At 41.3% G+C, this 17,400-nt stretch overlaps 1 protein-coding gene across 4 annotated transcripts in view; it reads right to left on the bottom strand.

The window, feature by feature from the left end:
• LOC110534273 (tetraspanin-5) overlaps positions 1 to 17,400 on the bottom strand; it is a 38,600-nt gene that overhangs the window by 3,255 nt on the left and 17,945 nt on the right. For 3 of the 4 annotated variants that reach the window (XM_021619035.3, XM_090187132.1, XM_090187134.1), the window contains 3 exons: positions 8,237 to 8,362; positions 5,546 to 5,593; positions 1,019 to 1,135 (listed from right to left, as the gene is read on the bottom strand). In XM_021619035.3, coding sequence (XP_021474710.1) covers positions 1,019 to 1,135; positions 5,546 to 5,593; positions 8,237 to 8,362 — 291 coding nt within the window. Of the gene's footprint in view, positions 1 to 1,018; positions 1,136 to 5,545; positions 5,594 to 8,236; positions 8,363 to 14,698; positions 14,931 to 17,400 lie in introns of those variants that run through there. The other variant, XM_090187133.1, reaches the window with a different exon arrangement.

Raw genomic sequence — 17,400 nt, 5'->3', positions numbered from 1 at the left:
AGGTAGCCTAGTGGTCAGCGCTTTGGACCAGTAACCGAAAGGTTGCTAGATCGAATCCCTGAGCTGACATGGTAAAAATCTGTCGTTCTGACCCTGAACAAGGCAGTTAATCCACTGTTCCTAGGCCTTTATTGTAAATAATAATTTGTTCTTAACTGACTTGCCTAGTTAAATAAAGGTAAAATAAAAAATAGTAGCAAGTAAAGTCCACAACCATATGCACAAGCATAGTCAGCTATGAACATAAAAAGCAGAGATAAACAATGTTTCAAGACATCTTAAGAAATTGATCATTGACACCACTATCAAATAAAAAAAACCTGGCTATTTCAAGTTACAGTCCATTCCCGCGACATATCAGAGAAAATGTCAGAGACAATGTTGAAAGTACAGCCCCTTAAAGCTACATTCTGGGATTTGAAAAAACAACAAAAGGGGTGCCCGCTATTTGTTTTATTATACATCTGAGGGATGGGGGTCGGGAAATGTAACCCCTCTCAAATTCATAGACAGCACTCTAGATGCAAGGTCTGACAGTCCATGACATCTACATGATAGTTTCAACCATATTAGTTCACATTCTTCGTGTTTGTAAACAATGGAATAATGAAACCTTGGAGGGGATTCAACCCATAGAACGTTGTCGAACAATGTACCTTTTTAAAGCCAATGTTACCGCATACGTGGAGATCGCATCCAAGGTAAACATGGCAGATGTCAGCTCTATTGGAAATTATCTGAATATGTCAAGTGCTCCATAACGCAGCTTTGGATTGATTTCCGTCCCTTATATTTTGGATTATGGTGAAGACAAACAGTTGTGCTAAACTCATGAGGCATTTATAAATTATACATATACAGTGAGCTATATCAATGTGTAAAATATCAAGAATTGAAATTACCATTGAACAGCTTCTCAAATCCCAGGCTTTAGCTTTAAAACCAAAAATGCACTGAAAGCAGACAGGTAAAACTAGGGTTCATACTCCGGTGTATTTGGGGCTTATGTGTTCCCAACCTGTAGTAAAGCGATTCCTATGAAGATCCCTGCCACCACTGTCAGGTTGTCTTGAAGCCACTTCTCAAACTGAGGCACACAGCCTTTGATGTAGATAAAGGTCATCTGCTCCGAGTCCTAACACAGCAGATACGACACAAAACAAAACAATGACCTTTCATGCTAACATTTTTATCTTACAGTCCATAATTTAATTGGTATTTACTCTGTTATCAAGTGTAGCTCAGTTGGTTAGAGCATCATGCTACCACCACATTTACAAAAAACAGTTACTATACTAGAAGTCGCTTTGGATAACAGCGTCTGCTAAATGGCATAGCTACTTTAAAGTATTGTTATATTATTATGTGAATTGTACATCAGGTTAATCATGGTTCAGTAGCCTAGATGTTAAATGTCAGCTTTTGTTAGCCACCTTATTAGTCACCTCAAGTGTTTTCGCGGGCACTATGGGGTGAAGTTTCTCCTACATATAGATCTAGGAACAGCTTCCCCTCCCCCAATCCTAAATGCAAAACTGACCAAAGATCAGCGTGTAGCGGCAACTTCACCCTGACTTGCATGCCATATACAGTGAGCTCCAAAGGTATTGAGACAGTGACACATTTCACAACATTTGTTGTTTTGAAATGTGAATAAGGATGAGTGAGACTGATGAAAAATATGCGTCTCACTCATCATTATTCACGATTCATTAAAGATTATCTGTAATCATGGTAGCATACACATTAATGTAGAAGAGTTAAGAAACATATTATATTCTTATAAACAAGTGTTTAGACCACAAGCTTGATGTAATCATTGCGTGCTAGGAATAGGAGACCAAATATTCAACTTTTGATTACTTTAAACTCCTTTAAGCACAATTAGGGCTGTGGCGGTCATGAAATTGTGTTAGCCGGTGAATTTCAAGCTAATAACTGCCGGTCTCATGGTAATTGACCGATAATTAACACATTTAACATCTACTGGCATTCATGCATAGCCTACAAGCCACTGATGCAGACCTAAGGAACATCTACACTTTAAAAAGTATAAGAAATCCATGTACTATAGCCTACACCATCACAATAAATCCATGATTTATTTTATACCAGTCTAAAGAAACATGATATGAAGAAAATGTAGTGTGTTTCAGAAGAACAGAATAGCATACTCTGAGTTGTCCTTATCTGGCTTATTTTATCTTATCTGGCTTATCTGGCAATGCCATATGGCTGTGGGCTACACTAGTTCATTTAGCAGACATGATTTGCTTTGAATTCCGTGGCATTATTTTAGATGATTTTATATAGTATGAAGAACACAATTGAACATAGCTGAATAAAATAAAAATGATATTTTCTCCAAATTATTTGGGGGAGTGCGCACATGCGGCTATTCTGTGTTGAGAGGTTAATAAAGAAACAGGTACTCCTATATGTTTAATTTAGAGTTATTTATGTAACTTTAGTTGTGAAACAAACCTTGGGCTATGTGTTTAGATTTTTAAAACATTCTAGGGCTGCATAATGCGACTCTAATGATGATTTGAAAGGCATGAGCTCTGCTTTGTTTTTTGCACAGGCTGTACACACTTCATCAGTCTTTTAAAATTTGACAAGCACTGGATAATGTATCAGATTTCACGGCGGCATTCTTTTTGTGTGGCCATAATGCCCCCTAAAAAAATCCATGCCTTTTGCGACCAGCAGCTGTTGTGCCCTTGGGCTGAATATAATAATTATAATTCCCTTCTCCCAGCTGGGCGCGCCGAAGAACCTCTCACTCTCTGTCACTTGATCGGGTCTTTCTCACAGGATACAAGTGAAGACAGACACATCGGGGACGCAACTGTCCTCCTTATCTAACTCCGAAGCGCAAATTGAAGATATTGGAAGAACTGTCCACATTTATTTTTGTCAATCAACAAGAGAAGTAGGCCTAACAAACAGCAAATGCACACTCTACTATCCCCCATAGAACAAAAGTTGACCTATTCTGTGCGGGAAATAAATATTCCCAGCATAGTCTGGGACAGTTGTGGGATGTCATAATACAACCACTAGCATCAAAAACACTTTTAAAGTAATGACGCAACAGATCAGAACGTTTAACTTAAAATGTTGCTAAACTATTAGGCTATTTCTTCACATTATAAGCTCAGCAATGACCCATGGCATTAGGCTATACGCGCAAATGTTCCATTAGCAGGAAAACACCACCCTCAAAAGTGACAGCAAATGCAATTATGCATGTAATGCTTTTATTATAAATGTGTATTTTAATGGTTAAATTTATATTGAAACTCAAACTTGATACCCACTCGCTGCATATGTATGCCAGTTGGGCTCTACACCTGTTGTAAATCAGATTAATGTGCTTAACTTTACGAAGTTATTTGGCCACTTGATTTTTGATACCGTCACGACCGTCATATGAATAATTGGACCAAGGCACAGCGTGAGTAGAGTTCCACATTTTAATGATAGTGAAACTTCCAAAACAACAAAGATATAACGATCGTGAAATACGTAGCGCACATAGGCACTCATACAAAACAATATCCCCCATAGCAGGTGGGAAAAAGGACACACTAAGTATGATCCCCATTTAGAGGTAACGATTAACAGCTGCCTCCAATTGGGAACCATACACACACACCAACATAGAAATACAATACCTAGAAACCCCCCTAGTCACGCCCCGACCCACTACACCACAGAGAACCCCGAGGGCTCTCCATGGTCAGATGCAAACGTTGGGCTATATGTTTAGATTTTTTTTTTTATATTCTAAGGCTGCGACCGTAATGATGATTTGAAAAAATGCTTTGATTTTCCCGGCAACAAATATATAATTCACAAGTGATAGCCTAATATTGTCAACCATCAGACTATTCTTGATTTAATCTTGTCTTTACATATACTAAATAATATATAATATGTAATATAATATATGTAATGTAATATAATGTAATATATGTGTGAATTTTTATTTATTTAGAATGGACCATTATCATGCACCTGTCTCGAAGCAGGGGCAGGAGGAAAAAATACATGTCATCTATGCACTTAAATAGCGAATGGAGGATGCTATTCCCATTGTTAATCTTCATGCCATCCTGTTGTAAAGAGAAGCAATGTGCTTAATATTAGAAAAGTTGAGAAATAAATATAGTAGGCATAGCTTATAGAAAGCTGATGGGATCCTCCTCTTTTTAATAGAGGCCATCATTCTGTTTTCTCACGTAATTGCATAGCCTATAGAAATGTTGCATGAGCTCATGGGCTCTCGTGAAGTGTTTGATTAGATATTCGATAACATTTGCATTGATGTCAGAGTGATTAGAGGGACAATAGAGTGCTGAGTACCAAACTTGGTAGGCTACTAATGACCATCAACAGCATCAGAGCTTGAAGAAGCCTAATTACCGTGACTAAACGGTCACGAGGAATTTGACTATCATGACTCATGGCCGTCGGTGTGGCGGTAATACGGTCACCATAACAGCCCTAGTCAGAATAATTTTTGGTCCCCCTAAAATGGGTGGACTATGTACAAATCGTGCTGCAATTTTTAAACGGTTCCCCCGATATGAATAAAAATACCCTCAAATTAAGCTGACAATCCAAAGATGTTTGTATCATTTCAAATCCAAAGTGCTGGAGTACAGAGCCAAAACAACAAAACATTTGTCACTGTCCCAATACTCTTGGAGCTTACTATATCTCACCAAATGGCCATTCCATGAACATCCTGCAGTTCACCATGTCCTTTTGTTAAAATACCTTCCCTGAACTGAATCTTATCAAAACAGTCTCCAAATGTATGCTTTTCACAGTTTGAGGGTAATGTTTGGAAAATAAATACACCCCTTCCTTACATTACTCTCTCTCCCATGGTACTTGGCCCAAAGCACATTTCTCCACCATGAGTAATTCCATGCAACCCATAGTACTGAGGGAACCAGCTGTTGTTAAATGGGGGGCTGGGAGAGTGGTGATGGACTGTGAGACCAGTGTTGTGACAGACTTGGGTGGAGTGCAGTAAGAATTACCTCATCTAGCTCAACCAACCTGCCAATGACTAATGGGAAACAGTTTTCTACGATTCCTATTTCGCAATTCCACTGTTTTATTTTGAGGGCTGCCTTTTGATGAAACAACCCATCCCCATGCTGTGGAAAAAGCTCCCAGAGCTTGCTTCCAAGTGAACTGACTGCCGTAATGTTGGATTCTGGGGCTGTATGTATCAAGTGTCTCGGAGTAGGAGTGCTGATCTAGGATCAAGTCCCCCCTTTCCATGTAATATTATTCATTTTGATCCAAGAGGCAAGACAGTGGGTCTCTGAAGAACGTTTTCCCCTCTACTACTCAGGCATTGCACCAGCCTAACTGTGTCGGCTCAACACTAATAACAGCAACTTTCGAGTTAGAATATAGGTGAAGACTCTTGGATTAAGTACTTCACAGCATTTCCAGGAATCTCAAATAAGTTACTGTTGGGAAATAACATATTTTCTGCAAAAATAATGATTAAACTCACCGCTTTAGCTCGAATGTCGTAGCCACACTGGGTGTTAATGACATCCTCCTACAATATAAACGAGAGGATATTTATAAACGGTATATTCACAGCATTCGCCTAATTGACTCAAAACCAAACCTGGGACAAGTTTGCAAACAGTAGATAGAAATGGATGTAGAGGCTGCTAAAACTGGGGTTGTTAATGAGCTTGATATAGGCATATACAGTGGGGCAAAAAAGTATTTAGTCGGCCACCATTTGTGCAAATTCTCCCACTTAAAAAGATAAGGGTACACTTCAACTATGACAGACAAAATGAGAGAAAAAAAATCCAGAAAATCACATTGTATGATTTTTAATGAATTTATTTGCAAATTATGGTGGAAAAAAAGTATTTGGTCACCTACAAACAAGCAAGATTTCTGTCTCTCACAGACCTGTAACTTCTTCTTTAAGAGGCTCCTCTGTCCTCCACTCGTTACCTGTATTAATGGCACCTGTTTGAACTTGTTATCAGTATAAAAGGCATCTGTCCACAACCTCAAACAGTCACACTCCAAACTCCACTATGGCCAAGACAAAAGAGCTGTCGAAGGACACCAGAAACAAAATTGTAGACCTGCACCAGGCTGGGAAGACTGAATCTGCAATAGGTAAGCAGCTTGGTTTGAAGAATTTTTTTTTTTTTTTTTTTTACCTTTATTTTACTAGGCAAGTCAGTTAAGAACAAATTCTTATTTTCAATGACGGCCTAGGAACGACGGCCTAGAACGACAGATTTGTACCTTGTCAGCTCGGGGATTTGAACTTGCAACCTTTCGGTTACTAGTCCAACACTCTAACCACTAGGCTACGCTGCCGCCCCGGCTGTGGTAGCAATTATTAGGAAATGGAAGACATACAAGACCACTGATAATCTCCCTCGATCTGGGGCTCCACGCAAGATCTCACCCCGTGGGGTCAAAATGATCACAAGAGCGGTGAGCAAAAAAACCAGAACCACATGGGGGGACCTAGTGAATGACCTGCAGAGAGCTGGGACCAATGTAACAAAGCCTACCATCAGTAACACACTACGCCGCCAGGGACTCAAATCCTGCAGTGCCAGACGTGTCCCCCTGCTTAAGCCAGTACATGACCAGGCACGTCTAAAGTTTGCTAGAGAGCATTTGGATGATCCAGAAGAAGATTGGGAGAATGTCATATGGTCAGATGAAACCAAAATATAACTTTTTGGTAAAAACCCAACTCGTCATGTTTGGAGGACAAAGAATGCTGAGTTGCACCCAAAGAACACCATACCTACTGTGAAGCATGGGGGTGGAAACATCATGCTTTGGGGCTGTTTTTCTGCAAAGGGACCAGGACGACTGATCTGTGTAAAGGAAAGAATGAATGGGGCCATGTATGGTGAGATTTTGAGTGAAAACCTCCTTCCATCAGCAAGGGCATTGAAGATGAAATGTGGCTGGGTCTTTCAGCATGACAATGATCCCAAACACACCGCCCGGGCAACGAACGAGTGGCTTCGTAAGAAGCATTTCAAGGTCCTGGAGTGGCCTAGCCAGTCTCCAGATCTCAACCCCATAGAAAATCTTTGGAGGGAGTTGAAAGTCCGTGTTGCCCATCAACAGCCCCAAAACATCACTGCTCTAGAGGAGATCTGCATGGAGGAATGGGCCAAAATACCAGCAACAATGTGTGAAAACCTTGTGAAGACTTACAGAAAACGTTTGACCTCTGTCATTGCCAACAAAGGGTATATAACAAAGTATTCAGATAAACTTTTGTTATTGACCAAATACTTATTTTCCACCATAATTTGGAAATAAATTCATAAAAAATCCTACAATGTGATTTTCTGGATTTTTTTCTTCTCATTTTGTCTGTCATAGTTGAAGTGTACCTATGATGAACATTACAGGCCGCTCTCATCTTTTTAAGTGGGAGAACTTGCACAATTGGTGGCTGACTAAATACTTTTTTGCCCCACTGTATACCTGTATAGTAAGCCAAACCATTAGTTATTTTTAATTTTAATATATTATTTTATTTTTAATATCATGGATAATGTCAATGTCAAGGACTTAGATTTTGCACGTGCTTGTAGGCAAGGAAATGTAATTTGAAGATATATGCCATCTGGTCTTGTTGCATGCTAAAAAAAGAGATTTCATCATAAACATCTTCAAACAAGGTTCAGCTAGGGTTATATAGCCTATTTGTGTGCCGTTTGGCTGTAGTATGAGTTAGTTCTGTGCGGCACAGGCTAGTTGTTTCCCTCCTTGTATGTGTCATATGAGTATGATTTATGGTGACGTGAAGTTAGCCACTGAGACGTTAACCTCTTAAAAAGGGACATGAGCTAAGATAGGACATTCTGTTCGGCAGCCTCTGAGAAGACTAAACACTACGATCTGAATACTGTAATCTAGCCAGTGCGTTTGACAGAGACTACGACATGTCTTCTGACTAGGCAGAGAGAAACAACTAGGAAGGTATTGAGCTTTAACCTACTGACTTTGCTAAGTGTGTTCGCAGGCCACTTTACTATTCAAGTGTATTGGTATGAACTAATGTAATACGCTGGTGGCTGGACATTAGAATGGGGCATTTTATAACTGAAGTACTGACTGATCAACTCCAATAAAAGCTGTCTGTACTTCAGAAGATAGTGGGTATAGTTCAGTGAAGTGAGAGAACACGTACTGCGGGGTCTTTGGTGCAGCATGAAAAGGGGACTCCGCACTTCTCGCGACTTGGGTTGGAATCAGTGCAGTTGAAGTAGATGTTCAAGTTCCAGTCGTCTGCCCCAAAGGCTCCACAACACTCCCACTGGAAAGGCCAAAGAGACAGAACAACATCATGTTTAGACATCAACAACGTCTTATGCTGAGCTCAGACAAGGGACGCAAAAAACGTCATACCAGTAGGACAAGAAAGCAAGAAAATGAGTGATGGCAAAAGCAAGCCAGCACAATGGTATGAGTTGCTATGGTGATTTCAGTAAATAAACATTGCAAATCAACATCCGGTAGAAAACAAAGCTAGGGCACACACCAAAAGTTGAAATATTTGAACTCTGGTGGCAAGTGTCATCTACTGTGGCGGCTAATGACATTCACCTCCAGCCTCAACAGCATTTACCGTCATGCTCTCATTGAAAACAATTACATTGTTTGCCATCAACCTCGTACCATATAAACGCAGCATTACTGAGAGGTAAACATTGCATTCAGTAATACACATAATTGAGCATTCAGTAATACTCAACAGCATTTACCGTCATGCTCTCATTGAAAACAATTACATTGTTTGCCATCAACCTCGTACCATATAAACGCAGCATTACTGAGAGGTAAACATTGCATTCAGTAATACACATAATTGAGCATTCAGTAATACACATAATTGAATTGCTACTAGCATCACAGTGGGTGTGGCCCTTACATTACTTTCCATTAACCTAGGTAGTTGTCAATCCACATAGACAGTTTTATGTGCATTTGGCTATTTAGCTAGCTAGGTAATGCTAGGCAGAAGCTTCTGAAAATAACTAACGTAAACTCACCCCATTCCGTACAAATGTGCGTAACCGCAACATTCAAACGAGGCTACAAAGAAAACTAATGGGACTGTAGCGACTGTGTTGACTTCAAAATCGGGAGTGTGAACTAGGTTTCTATTCAAGAATTGATGGACATGGTAATGCCTCTATAGTATTGGAGAAAAGTTGAAAAGTTGTATACATTTCCCAAATGGCCCACCCGTGAAGGAAAGGTCTGAAAAGGTCTATGCTTTCCTATCAGTGCCTTCAGAAAGTATTCATACCCCTTGACTTGTTCCACTTATTTTTCACCCATCTACATAGAATAATCCATGAAGACAAAGTGAAAACATGTTTTTTTTTAATTTTGTAAATTGATTGAAAATGAAATGCCTAATTTACGTAAGTGTTCACAGCCCCTGAGTCAATACATGTTAGAATCACCTTTGGGAGCGATTACAGCTGTGAGTCTCTCAGAGCTTAGCACACCTGCATTGTACAATATATATATTTTTATCAAGCACTATCAATTTGGTTGTTGATCGTTCCTAGACAGCCATTTTCAACTCTTGCTATAGATTTTCAAGCTGATTTAAGTAAAACCTGTAACTAGGCCACTCAGGAACATTCAATGTTGTCTTGATAAGCAACTCCAGTGTATGGCTTTGTGTTTTGGTTATTTTCCTGCTGAAGGGTGAATTTGTCTCCCAGTGTCTGTTGGAAAGCAGACTGAGCCAGGTTTTCCTCTAGGATTTTGCCTGTGCTTTGCTCTATTCTTTTTCTTTTTATCCTAAAAAACTCACTAGACCTTGCCGATGACAAGCATATCCATAACTTGACACAGCCACAACCATGCTTGAAAATATGAAGAGTGATGTTGGATTTTCCCCAAACATAATGTTTTGTATTCAGGACATTAAGTTAATATCTTAGGCACATTGTAATGGCATTCTTCCTCCTCTTCTGAGGAGGAGTAGCGAGAAGGATCGGAGGACCAATGCGCTGCGTGGTAAGTGTCCATAACATTTATTTTAAGACAAACTGAACACTATGAAATACAAAACAATAAATGTGAACATGAACGAAAACCGAAACAGTACCGTGTGGCAACAAACACCCACAACTCAAAAGTGAAACCCAGGCTACACAAGTATGATTCTCAATCAGAGACAACTAACGACACCTGCCTCTGATTGAGAACCATACTAGGCTAAACTCAAAACCCCAACATAGAAAAACACACAGACTGTCCACCCCAACTCATGCCCCGACCAAACTAAATAAAGACAAAACAAAGGAAATAAAGGTCAGAACGTGACACACATTATTTTTGCAGTTTTACTTAAGTACCTTATTGCAAACAGGATGCATGTTTTGTATGATGTGTATTCTGTACAGGCTTCCTTCTTTTCACTTTGTCATTTAGGTTAGTATTGTAGAGTAACTACAATGTTGTTGATGCATCCTCAGTTTTCACCTATCACAGTCATTAAACTATGTAACTGTTTTAATGTCACCATTCAGCCTCATGGTGAAATCCTTGAGCGTTTTCCTTCCTCTCCAGCCACTGAGTTAGGAAGGACGCCTGTATCTTTGTAGTGGCTGGGTATATTGATACATCATCCAAAGTGTAATTAATAACTTCACCATGTTCAATGGGATATTCAGTGTATTTTTTATTTGTATTTTTACCCATCTGTCACACCCTGACCTTAGAGAGCCTTTTAATTTCTCTATTTGGTTAGGTCGGGGTGTGATTTGGGTGGGCATTCTAGTTTTTTCTATTTCTTTGTTGACCGGGTATGGTTCCCAATCCGAGGCAGCGGTCTATCGTTGTCTCTGATTGGGGATCATACTTAGGCAGACTTTTTTCCACCTTTAGTTTGTGGGATCTTGAATGTTTGTGTGCAGTTGCTTTCTGCACTGCATGTAGCTTTATGTTTGTTTTTTTGTATATTGTTGTTTTTTCGGTGTCATTTAAATAAAGGAAAAATGTACGCCTACCACGCTGCACCTTGGTCCAATCAATCTCTAAACGATCGTGACACCATCTACCATTAGGTGGTCTCTTGGCATTGGAAATCCTCCCTGGTCTTTGTGGTTGAATCTGTGTTTGAAATTCACTGCTCAACTGAGGGACCTTGTTCAGCTAATTTTTACTCCTGAACTTATTTGGGTTTGCCATTGAATACTTACTGACTAAAGACATTTCAGCCCTACATTTTTTATTAATTTGTAAAAATTTAGAAAAACATAATTCCACTTTGACATTTAGGGGTATTGTGTGTAGGCCAGTGACACAAAATCTCAATTGAATTAATTTTAAATTCAGGCTGTAACACAGCAAAATGTGTAAAAGTTTAAGGAGTGTGAATACTTTTTTCTAGATTTTACTCTTAAAATCACACTTAAAAAAATATATATATTTTTTTTAAGTCCACAACAATGCTTAAACCATATCAGGAGACCATTTTTGATGTCAGTGAAAAATATACAAACTAATATTTTTTCAACTGAACACAGGCAACAGACCATTTGGCTAGTGGTGTTTCTGTACTGTAGGCCTATGACAATGTAAGGAGCTGTTGGTGGACTTCAGGAAAAGGATGGCCGAACAGGCCTCCATTAACATCGATGGGGCTGAAGTGGAACAGGTTGAGAGTTTCAAGTTCCTTGGTGTCCACATCATCAAAGAACTATCATTTTCCAAACACACCAAGGCAGCTGTGAAGAGAGCAGGAGACTGAAAAGATTTGGCATGGGTCCCCAGATCCTCAAAAAGTTCTACAGCTGCACCATCGAGAGCATCCTGACCGGTTGCATCATCGCCTGGTATGGCAACTGCTCGGCATCTGACTGTAAGGCTCTACAGAGGGTAGTGCGTACGGCCCAGTATATCACTGGGGGCAAACTTCCTCACATCCAGGACCTATATATACTAGGCGGTATCAGAGGAAGGCCCAAAAAATTGTCAAAAGACTCCAGTCACACAAATCATAAACTTTTCTCTCTGCTACCGCACGGCAAGCGGTGCCCGAGCACCAAGTCCAGGACCAAAAGGCTCCTTAACAGCTTCTACCCCCAAACCATCAGACTGCTGAACAATTAATCAAAAGGCCATCTGGACTATTTACATTGCACCCCCCCACCCACACACACACTTTGTTTTTACACTGCTGCTACTCGCTGTTTATTATCTATGCATAGTCACTTTACAAATTACCTCACCTAACCTGTACCCCCGCACATTGACTCAGTACTTGTACCCCGTATATAGCCTCATTATTGTCATTTTCTTGTATTACTTTTTGACTTAATTATATTTTTGACTTTAGTTTATTTAGTAATGTTTTCTTAACTCTATTTCTTGAGCTGCATTGTTGGTTAGGGGTTTGTAGTAAGTAAGCATTTCACATGTTGTATTCGGTGCGTGACAAATACAATTTGATTCGATTTGAATGTAGGCCCACAGTCAGCGGCGGCTCACCCATTAGGGCATTAGCAGCCGTGCCCCACTTGTGATTGGTCCACAAAAAAAAACAAAAAAACTTGTGATAAAAAAGTGACAACATTTTTATTTAAAAATATATATATAATTCATGGATTGTGTTGTAAACACTCATAAAAGTCTGGTAAATGTTCAAAACAAGCTGTTGGGCTACTCTGCCCCTCAGTGACTGCCAGCAGTAGCAGCTTCGCCTCTGTGGGCGCATAGGCCGTGCGAACATTGCTTGGATTGTTTTGCCAGCTATTTGCTATGAGGGGGAACTACCCCGGATTGTATTCCAAAGCACTGGGTGTATCACAAAGCATGATCGATTTAATTAGCCAGCTACAGTCATTTTGAGAAACATTGAGAAATATTTTTATGTTTTTGTCAAATTAACCAGTTATCTACCTTTAAAAATCAGCTAGCTAGCTAGCAAGCACCCATGCCAATTTCAAGTCTTTCTAAATTAATATGGAAGTTAACTGGCTAGCGAATCATGCTTTGTGACATTATGTTAGCAATCTATCCCAAGTTACATAATGTGTTTTCACTTATTGCATCTGCATGCTTGTTGCGTTCTCCCTGGTGCACTTGTTGTTTGTGAGCTGGCTGCTCGTTCTAAACAGCATAATCTAATCTGTTCAAAAGAGCGGCAGCATGTGCAGCAATGGTCATTCGGTTTTTGACAAGCAAAAGTGAAATAGGTGTATTTATACTGTTGTTCAAATGCACAGATTGCTTCATACAGTATATATTTTCTAAGAAACTTGTTTCTGTCATGCTCCTTTGTTGACAACTCCAACCACCTCGCGTCACGGATATACAGCCAATCAGCGGTCACCGCTGCCCACACTTTGCTTTAACAAATGCCCTCCCGATTCATACAAATCATCATGATATCATTCTGCCTACTTTGCAGTGAACATTTAATTGGGAAGGTGTATTGGGGTCTGAATTGCGCATCGCAAAGATTCAGCCAAGACTCCGGACCAAACTTTTGTTGCCTTAGTTAACTTTTACCGATAGATATCATAAATTGAAAGCACATAGTCATTTTTTCATCAAATAATTGTTAAAATTCAAACAAATTTTGCTATTTCATTTTTAAGACCCCTTGAAGTAACAAAAACAATATTTAAAAAGTATTTAATTAACATTTGTATTCGGCCTGACTGCTATTAGCCCAACTGTAGCGATGTGCGGTGAGAGTCGGGAAGCAAGTTCAGGGAGTGAGTGTTTTAAATAATAATAATAATAATAATAAATAAATAAATAAAAACACAACATAATACAAAATAAGAAACACGGACAACGCACAGACATGACACAGAAACAATAACACCTGTGGAAGGAACCAAAGGGAGTGACATATATAGGGAAGGTAATCAAGGAAGTGATGGAGTCCAGTTGAATGATGACGTGCAGGTGCGCGTAACGATGGTGACAGGTGTGCACCATTAAGAGCTGCCTGGTGAACAAGAGGGCGGAGAGGGAGCACACGTGACAGTACCCCCTCCCCGACGCGTGGCTACAGCCGCAGGACGCTGACCAAAATGACAATCCCAGGGATCAGGAGTGGACCAGTCACCTCTGCTGAGGTGCGGGAAACATGTCAGGCCGGCTGAGACGCGGGAGCATGGCGGCCTAGAGCACCGGAGAGAGCAGACGTGACGATACCCCCTCCCCGGCGCCTTCGGCTCCAGCCTCAGGACGCCAACCCAAGGGACGATCCCGGGGATCAGGATCGGACCGGTCATACCTGCTGATGCGCGGGAACCTGTTGCCGGCTGGGACGCGGGAACCTTACAGACCAGCTGAGGCAGGGGATCCTGGCAATCTGGCTGAGGCACAAGAACCTGACGAGCCGGTGGAAGCAGGGGAGCCTGGCGATCCGGCGAAGGCTTGAAAGTCTGACGAGCTGGCTGAGGCAGTGGAGCCTGGAAATCCGGCTGAGGCATGAGAGCCTGACGAGCTGGCGGAGGCAGGGAAGCCAGGCGATCTGGCTGAGGCATGAAAGCCTGTAGCGGCCCCCATACCTGACATCATTCCACCTGACACAAAAAAAGCACTCTCTGATGCTTACCTAGATGAGGGGTTATTCTTGAACGATGTGCGCTGAGAGTCGGGAAGCAAGTTCAGGGAGTGAGTGTTTTAATAAATAAACACAACATAATACAAAATAAGAAACACGGACAACACACAGACATGACACAGAAACAGAAACAATAATTCCTGGGGAAGGAACCAAAGGGAGTGACATATATAGGGAAGGTAATCAGGGAAGTGATGGAGTCCAGGTAAGTGATGACGCGCAGGTGCGCATAATGATGGTGACAGGGGTGCGCCATCACAAGCTGCCTGGTGACCTAGAGGCCGGAGAAGGAGCACATGTGACACAAACGCATTGAATAACAGATTCCCTAAAGGGAACAACAGATAGTCCCCCCCAAAACAATCAAAATGAAGTTTGTTCTGAAGTGTCTGTCCTGTATCTGAGAGATAAAAAAAAATCCTGATCTTTCTTTTATTACATTTGTACATGTATTTTACCCCTTATTTTTGTCACTAAAGAGTCTCCATATATAAACTCAGCAAAAAAAAAGAAATGTCCCATTTTCAGGACCCTGTCCTGTCGTAAAAATCCAAATAATTTCACAGATCTTCATTGTAAAGGGTTTAAACACTGTTTCCAATGCTTGTTCAATGAATCATAAACAATTAATCAACATGCACCTGTGGAACAGTCGTTAAGACACTAACAGCTTACGACGGTAGGCAATTAAGGTCACAGTTAGGCAATTAAGGTCAAACTTAGGACACTAAAGAGGCCTTTCTACTGACTCTGAAAAACACCAAAACTAAGATGCCCAGGCTCCCTGCTCATCTGCGTGAACGTGCCTTAGGCAAACTGCAAGGAGGCATGAAGACTGCAGATGTGGCCAGGGCAATAAATTGCAATGTCAGTACTGTGACGCCTAAGACAGCGCTATTGGGAGACTCACCAGACATCACTGGCAACAACGTCGCCTATGGGTACAAACCCACCGTTGCTGGACCAGACAGGGCTGGCAAAAAGTGCTCTTCGCTGACGAGTCGCGGTTTTGTTTCACCAGGTGTGATGGTCGGATTCGCGTTTATAGTCGAAGGAATGAGCGTTACACCGAGGCCTGTACTCTGGGGCGGGATCGATTTGGAGGTGGAGGATCTGTCATGGTCTGGGGCGGTGTGTCACAGTATCATCGGACTGAGCTTGTTGTCATTGCAGGCAATCTCAACGCTGTGCGTTACAGGGAAGACATCCTCCTCCCTCATGTGGTACACTTCCTACGGGCTCATCCTAACATGACCCTCCAGCATGACAATGCCACCAGCCATACTGCTCGTTCTGTGTGTGATTTCCTGCAAGACAGGAATGTGTTCTGCCATGGCCAGTGAAGAGCCCAGATCTCAATCCCATTGAGCAAGTCTGGGACCTTTTGGATCGAAGGGTGAGGGCTAGGGGCATTCTCCCCAGAAATGTCCAGGAACTTGTTCCAGAGTGCTCAGGACCTCAGACTGGGGTGAAGGTTCACCTTCCAACAGGACAACAACCCTAAGCACACAGCCAAGACAACGCAGGAATGGCTCTGGGACAAGCCTCTGAATGTCCTTGAGTGGCCCAGCCAGAGCCCGGACTTGAACGCAATCGAACATCTCCAGAGAGGCCTGAAAATAGCTGTGGAGCGACACTCCCCATCCAACCTGACAGAGCTTGAGAGGATCTGCAGAGAAGAATGGGAGAAACTCCTCAAATACAGGTGTGCCACATTTGTAGTGGCATACCCAAGAAGACTCGAGGCTGTATTCGCTGCCAAATATGCTTCAACAAAGTACTGAGTAAAGGGTCTGAATACTTACAGTTGAAGTCGGAAGTTTACATACACCTTAGCCAAATACATTTAAACTCAGTTTTTCACAATTCCTGACATTTGATCCTAGTAAAAATTCCCTGTCTTAGGTCCGTTAGGATCACCACTTTATTTTAAGAATGTGAAATGTCTAAATAAAAGTAAAGAGAATGATTTATTTCAGATTTGATTTCTTTCACCACATTCCCAGTGGGTCAGACGTTTACATACACTCAATTAGTATTTGTTAGCATTGCCTTTAAATTGTTTAAATCGGGTAGCCTTCCACAAGCGTCCCACAATAAGTTGGGTGAATTTTGGCCCATTCCTCCTGACAGAGCTGGTGTAACTGAGTCAGGTTTGTAGGCCACCTTGCTCGCACACGACTTTTCAGTTCTGCCCACAAATGTTCTATAGGATTGAGGTCAGGGCTTTGAGATGGCCACTCCAATACCTTGACTTGGTTGTCCTTAAGCCATTTGGCCACAACTTTGGAAGTATGCTTGGGGTCATTGTCCATTTGGAAGACCCATTTGCGACCAAGTTTTAACTTCCTGACTGATGTCAGAGATGTTGCTTCAATATATCCACATAATTTTCCTCCCTCATGATACCATGTATTTTGTGAAGTGCACCAGTCCCTCCTGCAGCAAAGCACCCCCACAACATGATGCTGCCACCCCGTGCTTCACGGTTGGGATGGTGTTCTTCAGCTTGCAAGCCTCCCCCTTTTACCTCCAAACATAACAATGGTCATTATGGCCAAATAGTTATATTTTTGTTTCATCATACCAGAGGACATTTCTCCAAAAAGTACGATCTTTGTCCCCATGTCAGTTGCAAATCATAGTCTGGCTTTTTTATGCCGGTTTTGGAGCAGTGGCTTCTTCCTTGCTGAGTGGCCTTTCAGGTTATGTCGATATTGGACTCGTTTTACTGTGAATATAAA

Source organism: Oncorhynchus mykiss, chromosome 10, assembly GCF_057628025.1.
Source record: "Oncorhynchus mykiss isolate SJ-2025 chromosome 10, ASM5762802v1, whole genome shotgun sequence".
In the NCBI taxonomy this organism is placed as follows: Eukaryota; Metazoa; Chordata; class Actinopteri; order Salmoniformes; family Salmonidae; genus Oncorhynchus; species Oncorhynchus mykiss.
This window is presented reverse-complemented; position numbering and strand designations above follow the sequence as displayed.